The sequence below is a fragment of the Taudactylus pleione genome, unplaced genomic scaffold (assembly GCF_031769625.1).
Source record: "Taudactylus pleione unplaced genomic scaffold, aTauple2 ptg000372l, whole genome shotgun sequence".
NCBI lineage: Eukaryota > Metazoa > Chordata > Amphibia > Anura > Myobatrachidae > Taudactylus > Taudactylus pleione.
This window is the reverse complement of record NW_028284773.1, coordinates 6,886,791-6,902,798: the sequence shown is the minus strand read 5'-3', so window position 1 is coordinate 6,902,798 and position 16,008 is coordinate 6,886,791. Positions and strand designations below refer to the sequence as shown.

The 16,008-nt window shown below is 41.5% G+C and overlaps 1 protein-coding gene across 2 annotated transcripts in view; it reads right to left on the bottom strand.

Annotated features, from left to right (window-relative positions):
* Positions 1–10,518: 10,518 nt before the first annotated feature.
* The window catches only part of IL1RAP (interleukin 1 receptor accessory protein), a 299,347-nt gene continuing 293,857 nt past the window's right edge, over positions 10,519–16,008 (bottom strand). For both annotated transcript variants that reach the window (XM_088444804.1, XM_088444805.1), the window contains one exon: positions 10,519–12,712. In XM_088444804.1, the coding sequence (XP_088300930.1) occupies positions 11,988–12,712 (725 nt within the window). In that variant the 3' untranslated portion in view covers positions 10,519–11,987. The remainder of the gene's footprint in view (positions 12,713–16,008) is intronic.

Below are 16,008 nucleotides of genomic sequence, written 5' to 3'. Positions count from 1 at the left end.
GCATGCAAGGGGGACAGGTGGGGGTCCCACCCCTGTGTCATTGGAGTTGAATGATTTGGAAGAGCTGGCACAGGGGTGTGTGCAGGATGTGGAGGTGTTTGGCGTGTCCAACATGGATACGGACATGCCAGACTTTGCGGCTCCTCATGTTGTCCCAGGTAAATGTTGTGATGTCACCAACTCTGAAATGTTATTGTGACAATATGTAGATTCTAATGTTCCTCTTTTCTCTTTTTTCTCACAGAGACACAGGCGGATGAGTCTGCTCCAGAGGGGAGCCTTGGCCGCGGAATTTCTGCTGGCTCTGCAGGGGAGGAACCAGTACATCCGGCTGAGGACCCTTGCAGAAGCCAGTCCAGGGCAATCCCTCTCGCAGGCAGTGGCACTCCTCACAGAACTCAATTTTAAATCGGATTACCATACGGAGATTCTGCAGAGGATGGACGCCAGTCTGCTACGGGTGGCTGAGGCCCTGGAGCAAAATGCTGCGGCCAACGTGACCATTGGTCAGGCCCTGGCTGAAAATACCAGGGCCAACATCAGAATAGCCAATGCCCTGGAGCAGCTCGTTCGCCAGCACATGGTGGAGCCGACCTCCCTTCCTGCCGGAACATCAGGATCCTCCACCTCTGGCCCAACAACAGCCATTCCTCCAAATGTGCCTAGCCCTGTGCCTATTCCAGAGGCCACAACATCTGCCTCTGGACAGGCCAGCCAGAGGACATCCCGGACCCGGTCTGGCGCCCACCCTACCCCAGCCAAACGGGGAAAAAAACGATGTCAGCACTGGCTACTTTTCCCACACTCCTTCTGTGCTTGCCCCATATTCCTTTAGGGCCAAAACTTCCCTCTCCTTTCTTGTGAATTGTTTTTAATGTGTTTGTTTAAGTTGGCCAACACTGGTAATATGTTTTACAGATTTATTTACGTTATTATTGCCTAACACTGCCCAAAAAGTGTATTTGCAAAATGCACCCCAAAACTTGAAAAATTTGTCTCAGAAATTAAAAATTTGAAAAATGTTCTCCATTGTATTGTGACATTATTTAAAAAATGGTTTAGAGTTAATCCTGGCCCACAAGCCAAAAACGTCCTCCCAAAAATAAAAAAATGTGTTTTTTAAAAAGGTTTCTTTAAGGAACACTGTAAAATTAAAAAAAGGATGCAAATTCTCCTTGCCAAAGCAAAATGGTATAATACACACAAACATGATGACATTATTGTTACAATAGCACAAAAATAAAAACATTCAAACAAATGTACGCTAATTGATTGTGTAATCCTGAAATTAGCAGCTGAGATTTTCACCTGCGTACGGTTTTGTGCTAACCCAAAAAACTCTTTTCAAAACACATTACAAGCTGGTTTGCAATTCAAAGTTGATTGTTTTTCTGACAAGCCGTGATAAATCGAAGAAACATCGAGGAGGCCCGGACTGGAGGACAAGGCCATCGCCATTGTGGTCGAGTAATCCACACCCCAAGCTGTGCAAGCAAGTTGAACGGAAAGAGGATCAGCCAGTGACGTATAACTTGGTACGAACACATTTGACTTACGCATCTGAAAATTTATGTACGCCCCAAAAACGCCTCGCCACGCCTGCGTTTTTCCATCTCCACCCACGTCAACGCCCAAAAACAGCCTGTTCTGTCAATCACATTTGACATGTCACTTCCTGTTCGCTATTTGACGAACGAGACAAAAAAAGCTCACAATCTGCCGTATGCACATGCGCAGGGTAACACCGGCGCATGCGTGGTTTAACAACATCGGAACGCAACGAGCATACTGATGCTAACGAACGGCTCTGAATGAGGGCCATAATCAGTAATTTTTGTCTGTTCCATTTTAAAGTTCTTACACATAGAACACTCTCCGCATCTATAACAGCCTTTTGAGGTTACCAGGCTCCTCGTAGGGAGGTTACCTCAGCATAGGTAACCTCCTTTTGAGGTTACCTAGGCTGAGGTATTAAAGCACTTTTGACTATATTCTGTTTGATATGGTCTGCTCTCCGATAAACAAACTTTGGTCTTTCCGTAATATATTTACTGATCTCCCTATCTCTACTCAAAATATTCCAGTATTTATTAATTATCTTTTCTAAACCTCTATGTTGTCCATTAAATTTAGTAATAAATGGAATAATCTGATTGTCCACCTGTTTCTCTCTACCTTCTTGGTTCAATAGAGAGGATCTATCTACACTTGCATATTTATTAAAATATTTCTCCACCTGATCCTCTTTATATCCTCTTTTAATAAATTTAATTTTCATTTCTAAGCCCTGAGTCTCATAGTCCTCCTGTTTCGTGCAGTTCCTACAAACACGATGGAACTGACTATTGGGTATAGCTGATTAATATGGTGGTTGCTTGTGAAATCAATAAAGGAATTACTGTCAGTGGGTTTCGAAAAGACTTTTGTGCAAATATTACCATCCTCAATAAATATAGATAAATCCAAAAAATTTACTAGTTCTTTGCTTTTGGTGACGGTTAGTCTAATATTCTTAGTATTAGAGTTCAGGTACTCACAAAACTTATCTAAAGTCTCGCCGTCACCTCTCCATATAAATAAAACATCATCTATATACTGCATCCAGGACCCCAGGTTCGCCCCGTATTCATGGCCCTCCTGGATGGATGTTTTTTCCCAGAAGGCCATGAACAGATTAGCATAACTTGGTGCAAACCTGGTGCCCATTGCAGTCCCTTTAAACTGCAAATAGAACGTATCCTGAAACCAGAAAAAGTTATTTGTCAGTATAAACTCAATACCATCCAAAATAAAATTCCTCTGTTCAGATTCCACACCTTCCTGTTCCAAAAAATATCTAGTAGCTTCTACACCATGAACATGTTCAATAATGGTATACAGCGAGGTGACATCCGCTGTCACCAAAAACATATCTTTATCCCATTTGACTTCCTCCAATTTTTTAATAACTTGAAGAGAATCTTTCAAGTAGGAAGGAGTCTTAACCACTATCAGTTGCAATTTATGGTCAATAAATTGGGACAGGTTTGAGGAGATAGAATCCACACCTGCTACAATAGGTCTGCCCGGGGGATGATTTCGATCTTTATGGATTTTTGGTAATGTATATAGCACTGGAATAAATGGATGTATTACTTTAATAAACTTACATTCTTTGTCTGTTAGTACTATTTTTTCTTTATATTTCAATAACAAATTATCAAGTGTCTTACTAATATTGGCCGAAGGGTTACGTCTCAATCTTTTATAGGTGTCTATATTAGATAACTGATTGTCAATTTCATGGATGTAATCATCGATGTTTTGCACTACCCCTCCTCCTCCCTTATCGGACGGTTTAACCACTATTTTTTCATTTGTTTTTACATTTTCCAGTGCTTCTCTTTCTAATTTACTAATATTCCCTCTGACGGGCTTAAAATTTGTGCTCTCGATCTCTTCCTTTACCAACCTCTCAAATGTTTTGATATAACAGCCTTTTATAAACACTGGGAAGAAAACGGATTTTGGTTTAAAGGTCGAAATATTATCCGTCCTTCATTATTGTCCTTATCATTAAAGAATTTTTTTAAAGTGAGTTTATGTACGAACCGTTGTAAATCTAAGTAAGCTTGAAATTTGTCCATTTTGCTAGATGGTGCAAACTTCAAACCCTTTTGCAAAACTGTTCTTTCAGGGTCTGTTAATACATGATCACTTAAAATTATAGATTTTTGTAAATTCCTCTTCCTTAACCCGCATTTTTTGTGGATTCACTGATACTTACATTAGTATTTATCCTCTTATGTTTACGTTTTAAATTTATGTTTGCCCCCCCTTTTTCCCCTATGTGTATATTTATGGTGGATTACTTCCACCTCTGATCTAAAAAATAATTTTCATTGGTATTAACCAGTATTGCAAATCGATTGGAGCGTAAAGTCTGGGACATTGGAGAAAGTATCGATGGGGAATCCGAAAAACGTGTATCTAATTTCTGATTCTGATTCCTATTGTCTATACGTCTAGGCTGAATCTGAGTCATAGGCCTATAGCGAGTTCTATCTGGTCTGGAAGTTGCCTCTGTATGCCTTGATTTCTCTATATTATAATGCGGGGTATCGATTCTTTGGCGTTCTCTTTCATACTCCCTATTAGGGCCATACTTAGCACCGTGATTTATCACGTGTTAATTCACATTTAAATGTATATGTAATATATCTAACAAACAGCATTATGCGGCCATCATTTTCCTTTTGCAAATAATATCCTATGTTAAAGTACAAAAACATAAAATTAGTGAATTGCTTCTAAAATGTTTTAAAATAAACAAGGACAATTGTCTAACGATTTGGCATGTTTGACCAATCAATATTTTGCAATTGGTCGTGGAAATAGGCAGTACAATTATCTGGGCAATCCACCAATATCAACATTACGAATAGTGATTAAAAGTAAAATTAAAAATGTATATTAAACATTACAAAATCACTAAGTGGAAAAGTACAGTAATAATTACAAAAGTTATGAATTAAATCAGAAAAATCTGAAAGGTTTCACTTAAAATGTCATGGATACATAAATAAGTCTCAGTTTTACTAATCAACATCTTCTCTGATGAATCTTGGGAATACTCACAAACTAGAAAAAGAAAACTAGGGAAGGGAGATAATCATCTAGTGTAGGTCACTCATTTTGTGAAATCTATACAATATATAAAAACAAAGTAGCACAACCACAAAATAAGTTTGGTACGCGATCCTGGCGGTCAGGATGGAGAATCAGACTGCTGTCGGGATTACGGTGCTGAAATTTTGACCGCCAGCTTCCTGACAGTTGGGATGTCGACTACATCCCCACAAAATATGGCGGCTTATTACAAAAGTAAAGCCATATCACAGATGGGATGAAGCTCCTTGGTAGGGCTGAGTGAAGCTTGTGTGTCCCTTTACTTTTAGGGATGCTGAGGTTTTGTACAGTTTTAAAGAAGGGAACACTGTTCACAAAATGTACCAGGAGGGCATTTTTGCACTGCAAGTAGTTTAGAATTTTTCATTATAAAATGCATGCCACATATTTACTATCCTAACATACCATGCATTATATATCCATTTATTGCAACATATAATTTAACCAATTGTTGCTGCATTGGACTCAAAACTAAATCTGGTCAGAGTAATACTATAAAAAATGAATGTCTTAATAAACAAGTTATTTGTGTAGATATCTTGTCACTTATGTTATAACTTTGTTTAAAAACGTAGTCATATGGTTCCCAGTCTCAATGCACTTCATCAGTTACCTAGGAAACATGTATGTTTAGCTCATGCAATTCATTTGGGATGGTTCGTTATCTACACATAGACATTCTTTCTGCTACAACTCAAATAGAATACGTACTTACGTTTTAATGAGCTGTAAAGTTATTTCTGAAATGTTAGGCTATACATTGATTGAAAAGCTTATTTGCTCCTAATGTCATTGTGTGAAAATGGCAGTGCCAAGTGTACAAACAGAGAGCAATCATTAATTTAAGAGCTTCAAGTTTAATGTACCGATAGATACATAATTTGTCCAAGATTTGCACTATATATGGTAATAAAAATTTCTACAACTGCTATAGGCTGAATGTTTTAGGGCTTGTGCACATGGAAGCTAATTAATTCTGTCCCTCTGTTCTATTTTTGACAGGTGAACGGAGGAGAGACTGAAACTAATACAGATTGTTATAGAGATTGCCAATGTAGTGCACACAGCAGTCTAGCAAGGTGGACACAGCAGTGATGGGGGGAAAAAACAGTACTATTCTTCATCATTGTACTGTCATCAGCTTTAGAAACACTGGGCCTGATTCACTAACCATTGCAACTGCGATTACGCACGCAATCGGACAATGGTTACATACTGCGCATGCATCACAGTGCGCGAACCGGCCACTGCGATAGGGACTGCGATTGCAGTGACTACGCAGACCCATCGCAGAGTGATTGACAGGAAGTGCAGTTTGTGGGTTGTGACGAAGGGGTGGTCGGGAAAATGCAGGCGTGCCAGTGCGTTTGAACGCCGTTGCAGGGGCATGCATAAATTAGCCACTGCAATGCCTTACACAGCTTGAGACCTCATAGCATGCGATGAATTTAGCAATTTCTGAGTAAGCTACTTTCCTATCCTGTTCTCTCTTTACGATGTAAATAAATAAAGCCAAACAAATGCCTATTGGGCATGGTATAGGCATTTGTTTGGCTTTATTTAGCCTTTTTAAGATTGATTTATATGTTTGTGTGTTTTAATAAATTCACCTGATCTTTTCAATATTACACTATTGTGCTTATCTCTCTTTTACATATTGGGAACTCCCTGGTACATCGTCCCAAGAGAGAACAGGATAGGAAAGTAGCCTATTCATTTTTTGTATTGATTGGCTTAGTTTAGCGCCACACGGTGGTCACACATGTTATTACTATTGTCACTTATTTTTATTTAGGGGTTTAAGGTACCCTAGTGTCTCCACTGTTGGCAGCTTTACTTTTGATGTGCTGAGGTGTTGTATTAAACAAATTTTGATCACCAATTTCTGAGTAAGGTCAGAGCTTGTGCAAGTGTGCGTGAGGTAGCAATGGTACTCGATGTTTCCAATGGTTTTGCAGTCTTACTAAACATTATGGCTGCGTGTAAGGTAAAGTGGGCGACGGCATAGCTTTCGCAATGGATTAGTATACTATCGCAGTGAGACTGTGGGCGAAATCGCTATTGCAATATCAGTTGTGATTAGGGGTGAGCGGGTTCGGATTTCTGAAATCCAAACCCCCCCCGATCCGAGGCCGACCCGAGTCAGGCTCGACTTTTCCCGCCTGACTCGGATCTGAAATCGAGGCAAAACGTCATCATCCCGCCTTCCGGGTCTCGCGGGTTTTGGATCCTATATAAGGTACCCGTTTCGGCGCAATTTTCTCACTCAGCTGTGGACAGTGAAGAGGGAGGGTGGGAGTTAGGGCTGGCTGGGCTGTGTAGTGTAGTGCAGTGTTGTGCTGCGCTGTGCTGCTGTTGTCCATAGTGGCTGTGTCCACTACTTCAAAGTCCATAGGGGCTGGCTGGACTGTGTTGCGCAGTCAGTTGTCCATAGGGGCTGTGTCCACTCCAAAGTCCTGTGCAGTGTCCCAGTCCTAAAGGGGTGCTGTAGTGTTGTCCAGGGGGTGCTCTGTCCATCAGGGGTGCTCCCCCCAAGTGCAAAAAACATTTTTTTTCTGTGTTTGTGAATTGAGTGCACTGTGGCTGCACGTGCATCAACAAAGGAGCAGCGCCAAGCGTGCGCCTGTGTCCCATAAGTAAAAGGCCGGCTGGCTTGTCCGTTAAAGGGTGCTGTAACCCCCAAAGGGCACTCCAAACAAAATAAAAAAATATTTTTTTGTGTTTGTGAATTGTGTGCGCAGTAGCCGCACGTGCATCAACAAAGTAGTGGCAAGCGTGCGCCTGTGTCCCATAAATAAAGGGCCGGCTGGAATGATGCTAAAGGGTGCTGTAACCCCCAAAGGGCACTCCAAACAAAATAAAAATATATATTTTTTTGTGTTTGTGATTGTGTGCGCAGTAGCCGCACGTGCATCAACAAAGTAGTGCCAAGCGTGCGCCTGTGTCCCATAAATAAAGGGCCGGCTGGATTGACCGCTAAAGGGTGCTGTAACCCCCAAAGGGCACTCCAAACAAAATAAAAATGTTTTTTTTGTGTGTTTGTGAATTGTGTGCGCAGTAGCCGCACGTGCATCAACAAAGTAGTGCCAAGCGTGCGCCTGTGTCCCATAAATAAAGGGCCAGCTGACTTGTCCGTTAAAGGGTGCTGTAACCCCCAAAGTACACTCCAAACAAAATAAAAAAATATTTTCTGTGTTTCTGAATTGTGTGCACTGTGGCTGCACGTGCATCAACAAAGGAGCAGCGCCAAGCATGCGCCTGTGTCCCATAAGTAAAGGGCCGGCTGGCTTGTCCGTTAAAGGGTGCTGTAACCCCCTAAGTACACTCCAAACAAAATAAAAAAATATTTTCTGTGTTTGTGAATTGTGTGCACTGTGGCTGCACGTGCATCAACAAAGGAGCAGCGCCAAGCATGCGCCTGTGTCCCATAAGTAAAGGGCCGGCTGGCTCATTTCTTAAAGGGTGGTGTAACTCACAAAGTGCACTACTCTCCAGCAAAAATAAAAAAATATTTTCTGTGTTTGTGTGCGCCTTAGCTGCACGTATATCAATATAACATAAATGGAAGACCAAACTTTCTCCGATAAAAATAAAATAGGGAAAGATCAAGAACCACTTCCTCCTAGTGCTGTTGCTGCTGCTGGGAGTTGTTCATCATCCCAGAGAGGAAGTAGGAACACCACTACTTTTACTAAACAATTGACCATCCAACAGTCCCTAGCGAGGAGGATGAAGTACGACAGCAGTCATCCTGAAGCAAAACGTATAACTGAGGCCTTGACTGCTATGTTGGTGTTAGACGTGCGTCCGGTATCCGCCATTAGTGCAGTGGGATTTAGACAATTGATGGAGGTAGTGTGTCCACGGTTCCAAATCCCATCTAGATTCCACCTGCATCCTCGAAGCAGCAGCGACAAGCGTGCATCTGTCTGTTAAAGGGTGGTGTAACCCTCTAAGTGCGCTCCACAAACAATAAAAAAATTCTTTTCTTTTTCTGTCTTTGTGAAATGTGTGGGCTGTAGCCACACCTGCATCCTCAAAGCAGCAGCGACAAGCGTGCGTCTGTCTGTTAAAGGGTGGTGTAACCCTCAAAGTGCACTCCACAAACAATAAAAAAAAAATGTTTTTTCTGTCTTTGTGAATTGTGTGGGCTGTAGCCGCACCTGCATCCTCAAAGCAGCAGTGACAAGCGTGCGTCTGTTAAAGGATTACATCGGTGACAGCATCCAAGTAGGCATGTCAGACAGTGCGTACATGTACTGGCAGGAAAAAGAAGCAATTTGGAGGCCCCTGTACAAACTGGCTCTATTTTACCGGAGTTGCCCCCCTCCTGTGTGTACTCCGAAAGAGTGTTTAGTGCAGCCGGAAACCTTGTCAGCGAAAGGCGTAGGAGGTTGCTTCCACAAAATGTGGAGATGATGTTCATAAAAATGAATTATCAACTCTTCCAGAGAGACCAGCCTCCATAACGTACAGAGGGACCTGTGGTGGTGGATTCCAGCGGGGACGAATTAATACTCTGTGTGGCTGAGGATGTACACAACACTGAAGAGGGTGAGGAATCGGTGAATGAGGAGGATGAGGATGACATCTTGCCTCCGTAGAGCCAGTTTGTGCAGGGACAGCTTGTTTTGTGGGGGCCCAAACGAACCAATCATTTCAGCCACAGTCGTGTGGCAGACCCTGGCGCTGAAAGGATTGGTTTGTTAAAGTGTGCATGTCCTGTTTATACAACATAAGGGTGGGTGGGAGGGCCCAAGGACAATTCTATCTTGCACCTCTTTTTTTTCTTTGCATTATGTACTGTTTGATGCCTAGTTTTTCAAAACTGTCATCCTGTCTGCCACTGCAGTGTCACTCCTAGATGGGCCACGTGTTTGTGCCGCCCACTCGTGTCGCTTAGCATAGTCATCCAGCTACCTCGGTGCAACCTTTTGGACATAAAAACACTATTGTGAGGTGTTCAGAATAGACTGGAAATGAATGGAAATTAAGGTTATTGAGGTTAATAATAGCATAGGAGCAGAAAACCCCCAAAATTCAGTGATTTTAGCTGTTTTTATGCTTTTTTAAAAAAAAATACAGAACCAAAACACAAAACCCAGAATCCAAAACACGGAAGGGTGGTTTTGGCAAAACCAATCCAGATCCAAAACATGAAGAAAGATCCAGATCCAAAACCAAAACACGAAAAGAGGCCGCTGCACACCCCTAGTTGCGATCGGTAGTGAATCAGGCTCTCTGTCATATGCAGTACACCAACTTCTTACCATAAAGATTAGTGACATCTATGAGAGCAAAAAATATTAGACTTTAGGTAGCATGGAATTTGTTTAACACCTGTGTGCACAGAGCCTGGGTCTGACCTGCACACAGCTCCTTATACAGCCAAAAATAGCTAATTTGGGAAGTAAATAATTGACACATTTTTGCGTATGTCCGGGCGATTCGGAGTCAGATCTCTCCATCCATGAAATGGGCGTTTCTGGAAGACAACACTGAGAACACACAAGAGATGCGTCTTGTGGGAGTAATATCGTGGAAGGGTCGTGGGCGTGTACCCAGAGCTTCATGCTTTTCTGAGGCGTACATACAGTGAAGAGATTCCCGTTTCTATCGGATCTCTTGCACCCAGCATGGGGCCTGTGTAAGTGGTGATAGATACTAATGGTGATTGTTGTGGACGGAAAAGCAGTGGGCGGTGCAGCTTACCACTTGAAGTTTTATGGATACTTCCATTAGGAAAAGAGAGTAAATCTGGCTGCTGCAGCCCCCCGCTATGCATGTGACTCAGAATCATGCCCACAAACTTCAAAATCAAAAGACTAAAGTTTTTTGGAGACCACTGAATTGAACTTATATGGTGATTCACTTTCATTTTTATTTTAAAATAACCCAAGATGACACAGGCCACATACATTATATTTCCACCAGACAGGTGGAGAAGTGTGCAATAAGAAAGAACATAAGGAAGAGTACATTTGATTTGGTAAATTAGATGCACACTTTTTTCAAGGTAGATGCATAAAATTGTAATCACTGGATACATTATACACTGTACAGATAGATGGAGAATCTGAATTCCTGCTGTAAATAGGGCTACCACTTTACCCAAACATTATTATTTATTAAGATCACCTAGACAACATGGGCCAGAGACTTTCTGTTTGGAGGTGGCAGACCTCTGAAGCGACATAAAATACTTTATTCACCTACTTTAGAGGAACTATACCCAATTTCTCTTTGTAAAATTAAATACAGTATTGAAATAGTTTTAATCCAACTTTTAAATTTCACAGTTGGTCATATTTCCGACAACAGCTTTTCTGTTGTGCTACCTGTTAAAATGACCAAATAATGATGGGGATACAAATGTGACAAATTAGAAAATACTATGCCATTATGAACCACCTATGCAAGCTAAGATTGTTACATGTACATTCATTTAATAGGCGTCTAAACAGGTGCTCTTCACAAGTCTCTGTGGTAGTCATAGTCACCACCAATCATAGTACTGGGGCAATGAAACAGGCAAATGTTCCGTTCTAACCATTGTTTCACTGTAAACATCCCATATTATATACCAAGTGATATTTTTAAATACGACAGAAAAAGACCGAATCTGTCCCGCTATTGTAGATAGAAAAACTTGTATTAATAAAAATGTGTAATCATGAAATTCTACACCCAAGGACATCAGTCAGCCAAAGTGCCCATTACTTTTACTCATTTTGTAGACAGATTGTGTTATATCTAAGTTGATAAGATGCCGTTATACTAGATTTATTATCTTTACAAATGCCTGTTAAGGGTTGGCAAGAGTGCAGAGATTTATTTATCATGTTATTATATCTTACATTAGATCGGGTTGCGGTGGAGGAAGACGAGAGTCTCTTCGGTGACTTGATGGAGGAAGAGATTAACTGAATCAGTGCATGGTGACAGCAGGGAAGACAGTCCACATGTCATACACAGAAAATGCATTGTTTGGTTTCAAAATAAAGGATATTCCAGACAACTGTACTAAAACGGTTTTAACATCATATCCAAATATATGGCATGAACTCAAAAAGGTTTTACTTTTACCATTTACCATCAATGCTCGCATTGAAATAAATGCATTGTTTTAGAATCTGTCAATTGTAGTGATAGTCCGCTAAAGTCTCCTTACTGCATCCAGCTCCTGGAAACAGATATAAAGCTTTAATTTTAACTTTTCAGGGACATAGTTGCATTGCTTAGGCCTTAAGCAGTAATGGGTTGTTCTTGAGACAAATTGTTGTTGAACAATTAATGTCAACTGTCGGTGTTATTCAGTATTAAAGGACATAAAAGTCACTGTTGTTGTTGGATAAATCTGTATACTGCTGTAGACTGAATGCTGCTACAGGGGGTTGTGCAGGCACCTGCTGGGATGTACCATTTTGAACCCAATGAGTTTTATTTCCATATGTTACGGGTTTACATAAATGTGTTTCCCATTTAGGCTTTGCTCCTGCCCTACATTTACTCTTAAGTCTGTTGTCACTATCACAGTAAGTCACACAACACTGGCAGGCTTTTCCACCCTTGGGCCCATTTCTCCCTTTTACTGTGCCTGCAGGCACATTTTTATCTTTGTTACTGGTCTTTGCAGGTTGTGTAGAGGATGTTTCTTTTAAACGTCTCTTCTTTTTCTGAATCTGGTCAAGACTTATATCTGACTGAGAAGAACAGCTTTCGTTCCAGCTTGACCTTGTATTCAGGCTGCGTAAAGGCAAAGCCAATCTTAAGGCCTTCCAGAACTTGGAGCTGCTGCGTCTGGAACCTTCTCCTTCCCAGCGGACAAAGGGAACACTCTCCTTGAGTTTAGAAATGGTGGTCTGTGCTCCATGGAGCCGCTTATATTCCACAATGACAAGACTGGTGCAGACAGCATTTTGGCAGACAATACCTATCTTAAACTCTAGCATACTAATGCTTTTATCTGTCAGGTAGTCAGGACTCAACACAACAATCATTCTTCGACTTCTTTGAATGAAATCAAACACAGCTTCCACGGTATCTAGGAAGTGCAAGGGGAAGCATGGTAGGGAAAGATGAAATGAAAGAGGTATCAGAGAGAGAGAGAAAAAAAGTGTTAACATTGAGAAACAGATGGAAACAGATTGAGGCGGAAAATGTGATTAGTAATCTAGAATCCAAGAAATGTTAATACAAATATAGCATAATAAGTAGCAGGTTAGAGTTGTGCCTTGTTTTTTACACACTCAAATAACTTTGTTTTGCCCACAGGCATGTCATCTGTGTAAAGGAAATATGGGTATCCTTTCCAGGATACCCATCATGGTACCTTGGTCCCTTAGCTTAAACTGCCTTACACAGCGGAAACAACAAAACCTACTGTACAGCTCAAATAGTGACACCATTGTTGTATGTGGGTTATCAATAAGTGCAACACAACTGGATGGGAAAAAAATTGTTCAAACATGGCAGAAGGTGTAAGTGAGGGAACAGATGTCCTCTTCAAGAATTGTGGTTAAACGGCATATGCAATCATTTAATTTTTTTTTTTTACTAAAATTTATTTTATTTCACATATGTCAAAAAACAGCCCTGTAAACACATACCAACATTAGGGTGACAACTTACAAAGCTCAATTCATATCATTAACATGATCCTTTTCATAATCACGTTCACCTTATACAAAGAAATATTTCCCAAACATTAACAGAAAACATAGTTACTGTAAAAATCATTATTATTTAAACAAAGATAAAATGTCACTACAGAGCTATAAATTTACAGTATCCTTAATTTATTTTTAAATACTTGTATGTCTGAATGATGCAAGGTCCATTATATTTTTATTGTATTACACTGCACAACAATGAAAATGTTTCCGATGTGAAAATAGTTACTTCTAATTGATTTCAGCATGCAAAGAATGAATATGACATTTAAAGCTCTGTTAGCTCTGAGTTCCGAGATATAGCCCATTTATGACGATGTAGGGGTATTCCTAGTGAAGTGGGCAGAATGGAGAGAATCTTACCAGCAATCTGCTCTCCGCGCAGAGGTGGCGGGGCCTAATGACCCAATTAAATGAATCATACCCCTTTCAGACATCTCGAGATTCCCGGGAATTTGGCCTGCCTCAGCCAAATTCCTGGGTAGCTGTGTCTGTCTGGAAGGTACCTACCCGGGAACACGTTCCTGGGTAGCCGCCCCTTCAATCGACCAGGGTTTTTCCCAGGACTTAAGTCCTGGGAAATTACCCTGCTTCTGTCTGAATGGTGCTACCCAGAAATTTAATACTCCCGGGCAGCACCAAGCAGCTTTGACATGGAGTTGACAGCGCAGAGCGTTCTATAGGACGCTCAGTGCTGCTGCTTTGAGTTGACAGCGCAGAGCGTCCTATAGGACGCTCTGCGCTGCTGCTCACCACCCCCAATGCCGGCCGGCTGTGTACAAAGAACCCCAGCCGGACGGTGTGGACACCCACCAGCGGGTCTCTGCCACAGCGGGCCGCCTGCCACGCCGGTCGCTGTGTCAGCAACACAGGACCCCAGCCGGACACCGGGGACACCCGCGCTGGAGACCGCCGACTGGTCCCAGCCATAGCGGGCCACCCGCACTCCCGCTGGACCACCCGGCAATTAAAAGAAATTTTAAAAAAATAATAAAAAAAATGTCTGCATTATGATTGGCCGGCTTCCGGCAGCTGAATGATGACATCATCAACATCAGCCAGAGAGGGGATAGGCTAGGAGGAGCAGACGGCAGAGAAGAGGCAGGTAAGCAGAAAAACCCTGCTCTTGTCTGAAAGGGGTCTACCTGGGAATTTCCCAGGTGGGCACTGTAGTGTGAAAGGGGGGTCTCGTCCAAATACCCGGGAATTTGCACAGGAGAAATTCTCGGGTCTGAGCAGGAAATTTCCCGGGGTTGTATATCTCTAAGGGGTATCAGTTATTTGTCCCCTCCACTATTCAAATATATGCGATTCACGGGATTACCCACACAAGATAACTGTGGTGCACTGAGAGACAAGCATAATGAGTGATTCCACCAAGACATTTCAGCAATGGAACAAAGATATCAGGGTCGGTGAATCACTACTGTTGGACAGTGACAAGAGATGCCCCAGAAGAGGAGTACAAGCGACAAGCAAAGAGAAAGCACCCCCATGAATAGGCCACTATATTAGATAGTACTTTTGTATACTGTATGTTTGTTTCGTTTTGTGTTCTTATTTGTGATTGATAGAAAATAACAGTTGTTTTAATTCAATCAAGAAAATATCAGATTATTTTAAAATAGCTTTTCACTATGACTATATTACTAATGTACATACAGTATAGTGCAAGTAGTGTAGCTGAAAAAATAGAGCTAGTAAAAACATTCTGAAATCATTTTAGTTTTTCTTGACCTCAAATTAGTAATGTATGACTATTTTTCAGTGTTATCAAGAGAAAAACAATCTTAAACTAAACAGAACAATAGCTATAAAACTTTGGAGTGTGTAATGTGTAGATAAGGGGGAGAAGAGGGGGTAATTATCACCTGCCAGCAAATTACATATATCCTATTTTTTTTTCATTCTGAACGAAGTTATGAAATAATACTTTGAACTGCTTCATTATTAATGAACTGGAGGTGTTGCATGAATTGATTTAAAAAAGGGGTCCTCTAAGAATTTCCAGTTTGCTGAAATGGAACATCAAGCAGCTACTCAGACATGATTAATTAGCATTATAATAAAACTGGAAACTTTATGATAAGACTAAGGACCTCATTCAGAGTTGGTCGTTGCGGCCGCACGGTCGTAAGGGAAAAGGGGCCGGATATGCAAATGATGCACTTGCAAGTTGCGTCGCTAAGATGAGATCGTTAGCTGAACGACCGAGGGTAAGAAGCGGTCATAAGACTAAAACACACCCCCTTCTCGATCACAACACACGTCATCTCCTGGGATATAAGGATTAATCGCGACCATCTGAGCTGATCGCAGTGCTTAAGGTTGACCATACCCTCTCTTAAGCACTACGATTTAGTCAGTGTAATAACCACCCTTTTCATGTGTGCCATGACACTACTTTGTTAATTATGCACTCCCATTAAACGCCGTTCGCATAGTCAGGCACGCCTGCGTTCGGATCTCCACGCCTCCGTTTTCAAGCACCTTCCCCTGCAACCACCCACAAACGGTTCATTCTGTCACTCAAACTAACAACCTGGCTGTGTTCAAGGGGAGAGAAATTTTTGATCGTAACAGCTAGCTTGCGCACGTGCATTGCGAATTTTACGCATGCGCAGTTTAGCGAAGATCAGCTGCGTACGACCGAGCGGCCGCAACGACA